Genomic DNA, 12,994 nt, shown 5'->3' on the forward strand with positions numbered 1-12,994 from the left:
CCGATTTATGGCTACCCTATGAATAGGGTTTTCATGGTAAGCGGTATTCAGAGGGGGTTTACCATTGCCTCTTTGTGAGGCTAGTCCTCCCCAGCTGGCTAGGACCTGCTCAGCTTGCCTCAGCTGCACAAGCCAGCCCCTTCCTTGTCTGCAACTGCCAGCTGGGGGGCAACTGGGCTCCTTGGGACTATGCAGCTTGCCCACGGCTGCACAGGTGGCAGGGCACGTAACCCCTGAGCCACTCACTGTGGGGGGAGATCTTTAGCTGGCCCTTTACACCCCGGAGACAAGAGTGGGGATTTGAACTCACCGACTCTGGACTCCCAGCCAGGCTCTCCTCCGCACTATATCATATCTTATTTACCATTCAATAGTGCAGTCACGCAATTTGAAGAAATTCTTCTGAAGATCTTCAGATTCATTGGGATTTTACCATCATGGTTATATCTGCAGGTTTAGTCACCTCCCTTCTGTTGATAATCTTAAAAAAAGCAGGGGGGAGACTGGTGTTGCACTGGCCATTTTTCAGTTTTTTAGTGACGGTTTAGGGGGAAGTGCTTGTGATGATGTCACATATTTCAGTTTTTTATAGCCCAGCATTTTCGTAATTGTTTTCCTAATAATTCAGGAGAATAATGCCATCTAGGTTGGGTGAATTTGTTTTAATCAGTTCAAAATCTTCATTCTTTGTCACCTTCACTTAACTTAAGTCTTCAGTTACACTGCCAGGAAAAGACTGGAGATATTCCTATAACCTTTTGCAGTGAAGATTAATATAAAGAATTCATTTAGCTTTTCCCAGACCTCCCTTAGCCTCCTTTAGTCTTATTTACAGTTTATGTCTCTACTTATTAATTTATTGCTCAAATTGCTTTTTTGCTTGCCTTATTGTAAATTTGTATTTGGTTTGCCAGAGTTTGTGCTTTTTCTTGTTTACTTCAATTGGGCAAGATTTATACTTTCATAAAGGTAGGCTGGAATCTACAGTGTGTAATGCCAGTGCTTTTCTTCACTAGCCCATCATATAACCTGAACAGGACTGTGTACAAAACAATGGAAGCCCTGGAACCAAACCTTTAGATGTAGCTGTATACATTTTTTTTCACCAACAGGGAGTTGGACTACATGACCTTTGAGGTACCTTCCAACTCTATGGTTCTATGTGACTAATTTGGTTCAAATGTGAAACTGAAATATATATTAAACTTTTAACAGTTACTGTTTTAAATGTAGGTTAGAACTAATCTTAAAGGAAAAGATCAGGTAAATAATACACTACTTCTGGCTCTCACGCTTTTCGTGGGTTGACTGAATGAAGATTAGCTCTAATTGCCTGATATTTTGCTATAAGATATCATACTGGTGTCAAGGGCTGGCATTGGTAAGCAAATTGACATATATAATTTGCTAAAAATCCTTAGTCTCAGTTCAATTTACAAGTGATAGTATTGAACTTCTTGATATATTGTAATTCAGTGGTTGCATTTGGCAGTTTCACTTCAAAGTTCCTTTGCTCTAGGATGGCCACTCTGAAGTCACTTATAGAGTGCCCTGGAAGATTGAAATGTTCTCCTGTTGGTTTTTTAATACTGCTGTGTTCATTTACTCTTGTATAGAGACTAGCTTGTTTCTTCTATGTATAATGCAGGTACTGCTGGGAGATGATGGCATATATCACATTGTGGAAGATGAGCAGATGAATTAAGCTCTGATATTGTGGATGACATTATTTTTATGTAATTACATTGTTTTATGTAAACCACTTAGAGAGGGAAATTTGTTGTTGTCCAAGTCAACTGCAACTTATGGCAACCCTATGAATCAGCGACCTCCAAGAGTATCTGTCATGAACCACCCTGTTCAGATCTTGTAAGTTCAGGTCTGTGGCTTCCTTTATGGAATCAATCCATCTCTTGTTTGGCGTTCCTCTTTTTCTACTCCCTTCTGTTTTTCCCAGCGTTATTGTCTTTTCTAGTGCATCATGTCTTCTCATGATGTGTCCAAAGTAGGATAACCTCAGTTTCATCATTTTAGCTTCTAGTGATAGTTCTGGTTTAATTTGTTCTAACACCCAATCATTGGTCTTTTTTGCAGTTCATAGTATCCGCAAAGCTCTCCTCCAACACCACATTTCAAATGAGTTGATTTTTTTCTTCTCCGCTTTTTTCACAGTCCAACTTTCACATCCATACATAGAGATCGATAATACCATAGTCTGAATGATCCTGACTTTAGTGTTCAGTGATACATCTTTGCATTTGAGGACCTTTTCTAGTTCTCTCACAGCTGCTCTCTCTAGTCCTAGCCTTCTTCTGATTTCTTGACTATTGTCTCCATTTTGGTTAATGACTGTGCCAAGGTATTGATAATCCTTGACAAGTTCAATGTCCTCATTGTCAACTGTAAAGTTACATAAATCTTCTGTTGTCATTACTTTAGTCTTCTTGACGTTCAGCTGTAGTCCTGCTTTTGTGCTTTCCTCTTTAACTTTCATCAGCATTCGTTTCAAATCGTTACTGGTTTCTGCTCGTAGTATGGTATCGTCTGCATATCTTAAATTATTGATATTTCTCCCTCCAATTTTCACACCTCCTTCATCTTGGTCCAATCCTGCTTTCCATATGATATGTTCTGTGTATAGATAAAATAAATAGGGTAATAAAATACACCCCTGTCTCACACCCTTTCCGATGGGGAACAAATCGGTTTCTCCATATTAAGAACATAAGAACATAAGAAGAGCCTGCTGGATCAGGCCAGTGGCCCATCTAGTCCAGCATCCTGTTCTCACAGTGGCCAACCAGGTGCCTGGGGGAAGCCCGCAAGCAGGACCCGAGTGCAAGAACACTCTCCCCTCCTGAGGCTTCCGGCAACTGGTTTTCAGAAGCATGCTGCCTCTGACTAGGGTGGCAGAGCACAGCCATCACAGCTAGTAGCCATTGATAGCCCTGTCCTCCATGAATTTGTTTAATCTTCTTTTAAAGCCGTCCAAGCTGGTGGCCATTACTGCATCTTGTGGGAAGATTCTGTCCTTACAGTAGCCTCTTGTCCAGAGTATAGGTTGCACATCAGGACAATCGGATGCTGTGGCACCCCCATTTCTTTTAAAGCATTCCATAGTTTTTCATGATCCACACAATCAAAGGCTTTGCTGTAATCTATAAAACATAGGGTGATTTCTTTCTGAAATTCCTTGGTCCATTCCATTATCCAATGTATGTTTGCAATATAATCTCTGGTACCTCTTCTCTTTCTAAACCCAGCTTGGACATCTGGCATTTGTCGCTCCATATATGGTAAGGAAAGTCTTTAGTTCGTATCTCTAGGGCTTGCAGATGCTTTGCTCCAATAGTTTCACGTGGGTGTGTCAGTCATTCCCTTCTCCACGCCCACTCTCTCCTCCCCCCTTCTTTCATTTCATTTCCTGTGGGCTAAAGAGAAACATCTGCTTCTCTTTCCTGTTCTACAAGCTTCTTTTATGTCTCTGCAAATGGTGCTTTATTTCCCCCCCCCAACATGTGCACAAAAACATAACACTGCTCAAAGATTAGTATTTCATCTGCATTGTACCAGTGAAAACACAAATAATTGCAATTCCGGGTTGTTGTGTTTAAAAAATGAAACTTAATGGTACAACAAACTGAGCATGCTCAGTTGTCAAGTAAACAGAGGGAATGGAAATGTTAAATTAGAGGGTGTGGTCATTAAGAAACTGTGTGATTGATACTTCCCCTCAAGTGTGACTAGAAAACACTGTGTTTGCATCTGGTGTTGATTCCTTACTGTAGACGGTGCAAACAGACAACGGAGGTAAAAACAGCATCTTTACCACTAAGTTATTCTCCCAATGTGGATAAGCCTAGAAATGAGCCACGAGGCTGGAACATGAAAGTGCCATTCAAAACAGCAGACCTGTGAACATGCCCATGTGGCATTTACGGACACTCCGTACATTATGTACTTTTATCATGGTGTAAATATCCTTCCTTCCTCTCAACCGGCAACTAATGAAGTGAAGCAGAGATGTGGAAACTAATCATGTCACAAATTAAGTATGAGTTGATTTTAAAGGGTGAACAGAGAGTGAGTTTTCCCCCCAGCATCAACTTTGTGTTTTCCATAATGCCCAGTTTAAGCTTGAGCTATATACAAATTTAGTGGGTGTCAGATTTTTTCAAAGAAGAAACCAGACCAAAATGGATACCTAACAGAACAGCAACTTTATTGCTAAAGCCAGTCTAGAACAGCAGCATAGCTGACTGTCTCATTTTAGATATAGTGCCACCTATAGATACAACAGCAATGTAACAGTTAAGCTCCTCATAACAATATAAACCAGGCTGAATGTGGATAGGAGATATGTGAATGAGATAGGCTGCATATACACTATACCTTTAAAGAACATTCAAAGCACACACCCACACCGAATCCTGGAAAATGTAATTTACCCCTCACAGAGGTACAATTCCCAGCCTCCTTAACAAACTACACTTTTTAGGATTCTTTGGGGAGGTGCTTTGAATGTGCTTTGAAGGTATGGTGTGTACACAGTCATACATAAAAGGTATGTACAGATACTTTAAAACACATGAATGCTTTACTTAGCCACAGTTTCCAAGATGAACATTTAGAAGTCAAGCTTGTTCATCACCCATACAGAGTGGAATTCATTTCTTGCCATTGTTTATCCATCCACTATTAATCACTCCACTTCTTTGGCATAGACCTACTACTGCTCATTGCTTACTTGCCCAACTTGATGTTGTTCTCTGTGTGTTCAGACTGTCTTGCTTCAGACTGTTGACTGGGGCAAGAAAGTCTGATTATATAGCACCAATCTTGACACAACTGCACTGGCTACCCTTAGTTTCTGAGTTCAATTCAAAGTGCTGGTTTTGACCTTTAAAGCCATATGAAGCTTAAGACTACAATACCTCATGAACCAGTTCCCTCCACATGAACTGTGTTCATCATCTGAGGCCTTTCTCGATGTGCCCACTCCAAGTGAGGTGGGGAGGGTGGCAACATGAGAACTTGCCTTTTCATTGATAGGTTCCCACGTGTGGAAAGTTTTCCCCAGGAAAGCATGCCTGGCATTGTCTGTTTTGAGGTGCCAGGCAAAAACTGATCAGACCACAAGACTCAGAGGGGAAGGTAAGAAATGCTTCCCCACTACCAAACCAAAAAGGACTGAGAATCTTCCCTCTCTTCAGTTGAGTTGATGGTAACATATTAACCGTTGACTCACAAATTAAAAGGAGGGGAGGAATATTGATCCTTATTGTGTCCCTGCTATCCAGTTACCCTCCAAATTATGTATCAAAAACATTTTTGCCTGGCACCTAAAAAAATAAGATACTGCGTTGCTTCCCTGGGGAGAACTAGTAACTGTTAGGAGTAATGAGCAGATGTTGTTCACTTGTCCCCAACAGTAGCACCTTACTTTCTCCATAGAAATAAATGACAGCCATTCATTTATATGTAAAATATAAAGTATTTAAAAAAAGTAAAATTTTGTACCATTGATGTGGGAACTAAATCTGTCCATGGCAATCCCACGGTGTGAAATGAGAAGTAGGTTTTGTCACCTCTCATTTGTCCCAGAATGCAGATTATTTGTTTTGTTTTATATAACTCAAGTAGGAGGTGGGGAGCCATTGAAAACTGATAACACTCCTGTATGCATAGACTTGCCTTGGATCCCATTTGCTATAGCTTCTTTACATAACCCTCTCAGGCATGGCAGCGACTAATTCACACTGAGGTGAGCCATAGGTACTATGAGAGGAGTGTTCCTCAGAGTAGCCAAACCTAGGCAATTTGACAATATGCTAAACCATATTGTTTGCAAAGTTACTATCATCCTTCAAGCAATCATCTCCACTATTATATTATATTATCTGGACTAATTCATTCTAAATTGAGAAATGAGTTGGGAGCTGAAAAAGCAGGAACAAGGAAGACAAAGGTGAAGAAGAAGACTGAATTAACTGTGCTACCCAACATTTTAAGTTTCCCATGTTGACTTGGTTGAAATTGTCTAAATTTTATTTTTTAAAGAACTTTACAGTATCGAAAACTGAAATAGTCAACCATTCAAGTATCCATGTGTGTGTTTTGTTAATGTTGCTGTTTGTACTTATAAGATTGTTTATTCTTCCGGCATCCAACTTACCCCAGTCCAGTGGAAAGGTGATTTGGATTGTGCCCTAAGTCTGTTGCAGCGAAAGCAGTCTTGTGACACCTTAAAGACAAGCAAATTTGTTATGGCATAAACTTTTATTGATTACAGCCTGCCTAATCAGATATGTGAAGTGTTATCCTAAGTGGCATACAAATGGTGTGTGTGTGAGAGAGACAGAGAGAGAGAGATTGTAAGAAGTGAGGACAGAGGGAAATGAAATGCAGAAAGAACAGAACCTGAAGTTCAGTCTTGTAACCAGTGGCTTGAATCAGGTTAGTGGGTTATATTACACTACATGGGTTAATATCCTACCAGTGCCAGAATGTTTCTCTTTGATATCACCTACACTGCTTTGTGAATCGTCACCACTCAACTTTAATGTAATTGTCACTGTATGTAATCTCTGTGTTTCATTTCTCTTTGACCTCACAGTTTGCAATATCTCTCTTGCTTTCTCTCTCACACACATGAGTATATATAGCTGCATCTCACAATAACATGCCATACATCCGATGAAGTAAATAAATGGTTAGGCCAAAATACGTTTGGGATAAGCCATAAGGTACGATAAGATTCCTAAGGTATAAACTACTCTTGCAAAAAGCAAGCAGGTGTTTTATTCTCAAGGCCCTTTCCTAATGATGTTGTTGGTTCAAGACAATCTCTTCCTTTCTTCCTTCAGGCCTGGCATCTGTAGTAATATTCATTAGATAATTGACACTAATGTACTGTCCATCCTTTCTTATTAAGAAAGTCTTCTTTCTTTCAGTAAGAACTGGTGTAGTGAGCCAGGAAGTCCCTGATTCAGATTTTACTTTAGCCATTCTCACTGTGATCTTAGAGAAGTCACATTTTAAATTAAATCTCCATCCTTTCCAATGACAACATGAGGAGAATAATACTGATTATCTTCTAGGGTTGGTGCCATGTAAACATTATTGAGATAAAATATGAGAAGAGCTTTGAATACTGAAAGTGTTCTAAACTGTAAACCGCCCAGAGAGCTTCGGCTATGGAGCGGTATATAAATGTAATAAATAAATAAACAAACAAGTATTTCATATTATGGCCAATTACAGATATCACAAGAATATACTTGACAGAGAGTCCCTATCCCACTTGGTAGTGTTAGGAGAACCATCTTTGCCCATACTCCAGACCCGATGAGACTTCTGAAGAGGAGGCCCAGGAATTTACTGCAGCTTCTAATACAGACTGTGACTATGGGGAGTCATCACCCTGAGTGGTAGCCAGTGCTTCCAGATAACACCTCATCTAAAGAGGCTATACAGTGACAATGATGGACCATCATCAGAACTCGGAAATGGTGTTGAACCACACATTTTGTTGGCCGAGGCCTCCTTTTTACAAGGCTTACTCAGAAGAAACAGGCAGACACTGACTAATGCTTCAGATTAGGGTCCTACTGATCCAGGGGGAAAAAACACCAGTAGCCAGCTGTGCTATAAAATCCTTTAGCTGCTACCTGAGAGTCACTGGGATAACTGAAGCCCAGCTCCTGCCATCTGTTCTGTTAGGCAGCTTCCCTGTTGGTTCAGGCTTCATGATCAAATCCCTGATCTTTCTGCCCTTGCTGCCCTGTTCTGTTGAATATTTCCCCAACTGGTCTAGGTTTACTGCCATTTGTATCCTTCCTCACCACTCAGGATAGCAGAAATGGACAACTATCTTAAGAGAGGGGCCTCTGTAGCTGGAAAGTATAGTATTTCATGGAAAGAGCACATCCCATGTACTAAACATGCAAACAATGATTAAGTAAGCATATAGTTAAATTGGTAATTTTTGCTTTGTCCAGTTTTAATGACAAGCATTCCTATCTGTTTAGCTTTTAATATAGTATGTACTTCAGAACTGGTTTCAGAAAAGAAAAGGCTGACAGTGGTTAGACCTGGACTTTACTTCAAAGGCATTTTAGTATTTAGATAAATAAAACCAGGTGAGAATAAAATACGTTGCAGTGGTGTTATGTTAGCTATTGAAATGACAATTCCATGTTCTACTTATTTGCAAAGCTTGCATTTGTAAGCGTATATAGGTCGAATTGGAAATTTAAAACAGACAACAAGGTATTGTTCACATATAAACACAATCAAAGGTCTTTTAGTAGCTCTATTGGTATGTTGATTAATATATGAAATTCCCATCAGACAATATGCTTTGAAGCAGAGAGTACAAATCATTGAAGTGCTGATGCCATAAATTGTCTGATGTTATTTTTATGTTTGAAACTCCATAAGAATACTAGGAATTATTTTATATTTTTACTTATTTTATATTTTACATCTAATATATTTTTATGTGTGGAACTTAACATTTTTCTTTATTCCATTAATGACATTTGCAGCACTGTAACACTGCAGGAAATCAACACCCCTTTGCTGCTTTTTTAAAGACAGTAAAGCAGCTCCACTGTCATTTCTGTGTCTGCAGTAGGTTTCCAAAAGGAAAGCCAGACATATTTATGATACGAATGCCAAATATTATTCTGAATGTGCTTGCCATTGAAAAGTCAAGACAACTAATTTAAATAGTGCACAATAATGATATTAATTTTATGGTGTGTATAAGTTACATTTGATTAGTTTTTTTGCATGATTAACATTTGGAAAGCTTTTATGGCCCCCAAGAGCCTACCTGTAATAAACAACTCTCACCTTCAAAATCATAAAACAGGCTTGCAGTACTTGAACATTAGATCTAATTGCCTTGTTACATCAAAGGAGGTGCCAGAGGACTGAAAAAAATCACAGAAGAGAGGAGGGGTAGAGGGCAGCTTCACCTCCAAAGGTTATGTGTTTGTGGCTTGGTGGAGCCCTGTAAAGTTATGGCCTGAAAACTGCTGTTTGCGATTAAGTTGATGGAGGAAAGTCTACCCCACACTCTCTCCCTGCTGCTGACACAGAGTCTTTGTTCACATTTAGATTTCTCAAACTGTTGCCAGGGTCAGGCTGAGGTCAGACACCATGATGATGTATAGGAGAACATGTCTGGGAATTTCTCTCATACTTAAAACACATACCAGAAAAAAGAGCACCCTGCAAAAATTGTCTGATGAGACCCAGATGATGATACTGTGGCTGTTCTTTTAGTACCTTCATGATTTCTCTCTCTCTCTCTCTCTCTCTCTCTCTCTCTCTCTCTCTCTCTGTTTTATTAATGATTACCGTGACAGCCTTTACAATTTTATGCCCCCTCAAGATAATGACAGTATCACTTTGACACTTCATTTTCCTGCCCAAAGGGAATGGACTGGTAAATCTAGGAAAAGAAGAAAACACGTCCATTCCAGAGCTTAAGTTAAAATGGGAGTCCCAGAGGCTGTATTAGGCCATGGGTTCTGTCTAGATGCAGTGTGTGTGTGTGTGTGTGTGTGTGTGTGTAGGCTTTAATACAACCCAGTCTAGTCATGATCACAGGCTTACAGCATCCCAAACTGTGCTCCCCCATCACCCTTAACAAACACAGTCTTACTTCCAACTGTGACCAGGTACCCTACAGTGTTTGATTAGTAATACCACTGAGAGAGGGGAAGAAGAAGAAGAAACGCATGCTAAAGCAGTGAGAATTGTTTATTCCATTTGTGCTGATCATTCTGCATCTACATTTCTAAAATGAGGATTTCCCCCCTTCCTAAAACAGTTGAATAAAATTGCCATTAATATCTAGTTTTTTACATTGTATACACAAAGAAAACAAAGCAAAACATTCAGATAAGCTTTTAAAATCAAAAGTTGGAATAAGCATTTTTAAATGAAATGTTTTTTGCCTGACATTGCTGATTTCAATTGTTTGCGTCTGCGTACAGCTCCACTGCAGAGTTGGCAAGTAAAGCAGTAAGTAGCAATTTTTCCTGTGCTCAGCTGCTCCATATGACAGAGGATATTTCATTCTGCTGTCAGAATGTTATTAATAAAACATGGGGTGCGGAAGGGGCCACGATTTTCCCTTTCAATCACTATAGCTTTACAATGAAAATTTTATGCAGTGTGTAATTTTCAGTTAATGCTTGACACTTAAAATGTCAGTAGCTGCATTTTGTATGGTTCCTGAAGGGTTAATTGTATCATGTTCCCTGCATAAAAGCTTTGCTTATCAAAAGTGAATAGAGGAGTATATGCAAATACATGTCTGTGACCTTTTGCCTTTCCAGGGTTAATTTATATGGTCATTAAAGATTTTATGAAACTGAATAGCCTGGTGTTTTGAATCCTATTTTACCTTCTTCTCCTAATTTATATAATTCCTACCTGAACTGGCAAATATGACTTTCTTTCTTTTTGTTTGTATTGCAATGAAAACAGCATGCTGTGCAGTAGGGAGTTGCAAGTCTGGTTATCTGGTATTACTCAGATTCTAAAATTCATTAAAATGTGACATCAGCACAGTCAGAGACAAATGATCACAAGATGAAAAGGAACAGTAGGCCTTTCACGGATTAGTGCTACATGGCCCCAGTATAGAACCTAGCTGCATAAACAGATTAATCCACTAGTAGCAGCATATAGCTAAGATGTACAGAATAATTAAATTGGGTTGAGTTACTGTGAAGATTTTCATGTAAACTAGCTGGTGTGAACAAGTAAGTGAGGTGTGGGTAATACTGCTTCCTTAGAAGCACTATACCAAGCTGTGTCATTTACTCTGAATAGCTCCTCCTGGAGATGAAAACTGAGAGTTTTCAAGGTTTAGATCTGATACAGCACTGCATATTGCAATTAGCAGGATGTATGGACTTCAATAGGAGTTATTTTTGGAAAGGTTTTATTTGCTTCCAAATATGAGCCTTTTTTGTTCAGATCTGAGTTGAGTGTGCTTTTTCTTTTTATACTGAGACAAATAACTTACAGCCAACAAATACCAATATGAAACATCTGATTTGTCTCACTGCTTAGCACTGTATGTTCTGATAAAGAAATGGCTGCAATTTCTGGGCTGAATCTGAAATTTTGCAGATGATTAATAATTAATACCAGATCTCTTTAAAGTGCTATTTTCACTTATTCCTTTTGATTTTCTTCTTCTTCTTTTAAACTCTCATTAAATTTAGTGCAGATCTAATTAAAGATCATGTATACAATTAATGTTGAATGATCCCTAAGTTAGCTTTTAATTTCTTTATGCTCATTCACAGAAGAACAAGTTGAAGATGCAGAAGGGTCTGCTAAAAGCTCATCAGTGTCTGTTGCTGATGATAAAGACACGTGTGAGAAAGAGAGAAATAATAGTGAAGGCAAAAAAGCTAGTAAAGACTCTGGTAAGATGCTAGAATTTTGTCACTCTTTAAAAAATCTTATTAAATAGTCTTTCATTTAAAACCTTCTGGACATTCCTGTTATTATCTACTGCATGTGTATTTTGCATGTGATTTCTATCAGTAGCCTTCCATTGACCTATTTTTAATCATAACCATCTGACGGAATAGATGCGGATAAGTTGAAGAATATTACAGGATGACTAGTGAGATTATTTTTTAATCAAATCAGTTTGTGTGCTTGTAATTTTTTAAGCGCCTTTCATTAATCTTAGCTGTACTTGTGATTCCTCTGATGGCATATTAATTTTTCATAAGCATAGGATTAGATACCACTTGAAAATTTTCCCTGCTTTCAAATTTTGTTTGCCTAGCAGCCCTAAGAATGTAAGAATGGTTCTCCCACCCCAGCCCTTGTTCTTGATATATGATCACTTACATTCAGAATCTTCCCTCTTCCCGGGCATATATCTGGCGTTGGGGGGATACAGAAAATCCATTGAAAAAGTTTACAGATGATTCAGCCTAAGAAAGAGGAAATATAATTGAAAACGGATTATGAGTTGGGTTATATTGATCTCTGGGAATATACAAAACCCAGTAATGAAAGCTACTGTCTTTGAAAACAAAACTCCTATGTCATGACATTTACTTGTGCACAAACAAACCCAAGGCCAGCATCTGGCATGGATACACAAGGCTTTTTCTGTGTTTGATTTGGCAAATATGTGACTTCATCCATGCTTTTTATGTATGAGATGGAAATCTATGGTCACAATGAATATTACATTGGCTACTTCTGCTGCATGCTATTCCTAGTTACATTATGCTGGATTCATTGAAGCAGAAGAAGTGCTGAAACAGGTTGAAGCCTATTAGTTTCAGGTAGTCATATATCTTTTCCTTGTATCCCAATGACAGCATTATATAAAGAGCTTGCATTCACCATAAAGATACTTAGTTATACAGAAAATATCGTTTTACATGCAAGTTTACTGAAATCTGAATTGGCTGATATTTGTTAAGATACTCAAAATATTAATGGGTCATATTTATTACTATTTAAGGAATAAAATTAGTTTTGTATTTGGTTGCCAACATGTTAAGGTTATGCTAAGGTCATTATCTATTACCACTGAGAAACCTCAGCTGCACTGGGGTTATTTTGCTTTTGAAATCAAGAGACTGAAGAAGACCAGTGTATGGCAAAGCTGTTTGCAGGGTTCTTTAGTACACTTGTCATTTCCTTGGAAGATGGTGTCTGAGAAAAATACTGGATAGAAGAACTTCTTGCTCAGGCTCATTACTGAGCCCATGTGGAAAAATAATGAAAAAAGAGACAAAACTACTTGTAAAACATCTGCCTCTTTCCACGTGCTTCATAAAGAAAGCTGTGTAATGCGTTTCAGAGATCCGCCTAGATTGTTAGTGGGTTAATAGTCAAAAATGTTGATACAGTAAAAATTGTGCAAGAAAAATTTTCAAGATTCCATGAGGATTAACCTCTCAGAAGGACCACATTTAATTCAGACTAACCA

General features: G+C 38.6%; 1 protein-coding gene across 9 annotated transcripts in view; it reads left to right on the forward strand.

The window, feature by feature from the left end:
- ZFHX4 (zinc finger homeobox 4) overlaps window positions 1–12,994 on the forward strand; it is a 339,659-nt gene that overhangs the window by 290,483 nt on the left and 36,182 nt on the right. For 7 of the 9 annotated variants that reach the window (XM_061601621.1, XM_061601612.1, XM_061601648.1 and 4 more), the window contains exon 5: window positions 11,337–11,459. The exons of the other annotated variants lie outside the window; for them this stretch is intronic. In XM_061601621.1, coding sequence (XP_061457605.1) covers window positions 11,337–11,459 — 123 coding nt within the window. The remainder of the gene's footprint in view (window positions 1–11,336; window positions 11,460–12,994) is intronic. 9 annotated transcript variants of the gene reach the window in all.

Source organism: Rhineura floridana, chromosome 1 (genome assembly GCF_030035675.1).
Source record: "Rhineura floridana isolate rRhiFlo1 chromosome 1, rRhiFlo1.hap2, whole genome shotgun sequence".
Lineage (NCBI taxonomy): Eukaryota > Metazoa > Chordata > Lepidosauria > Squamata > Rhineuridae > Rhineura > Rhineura floridana.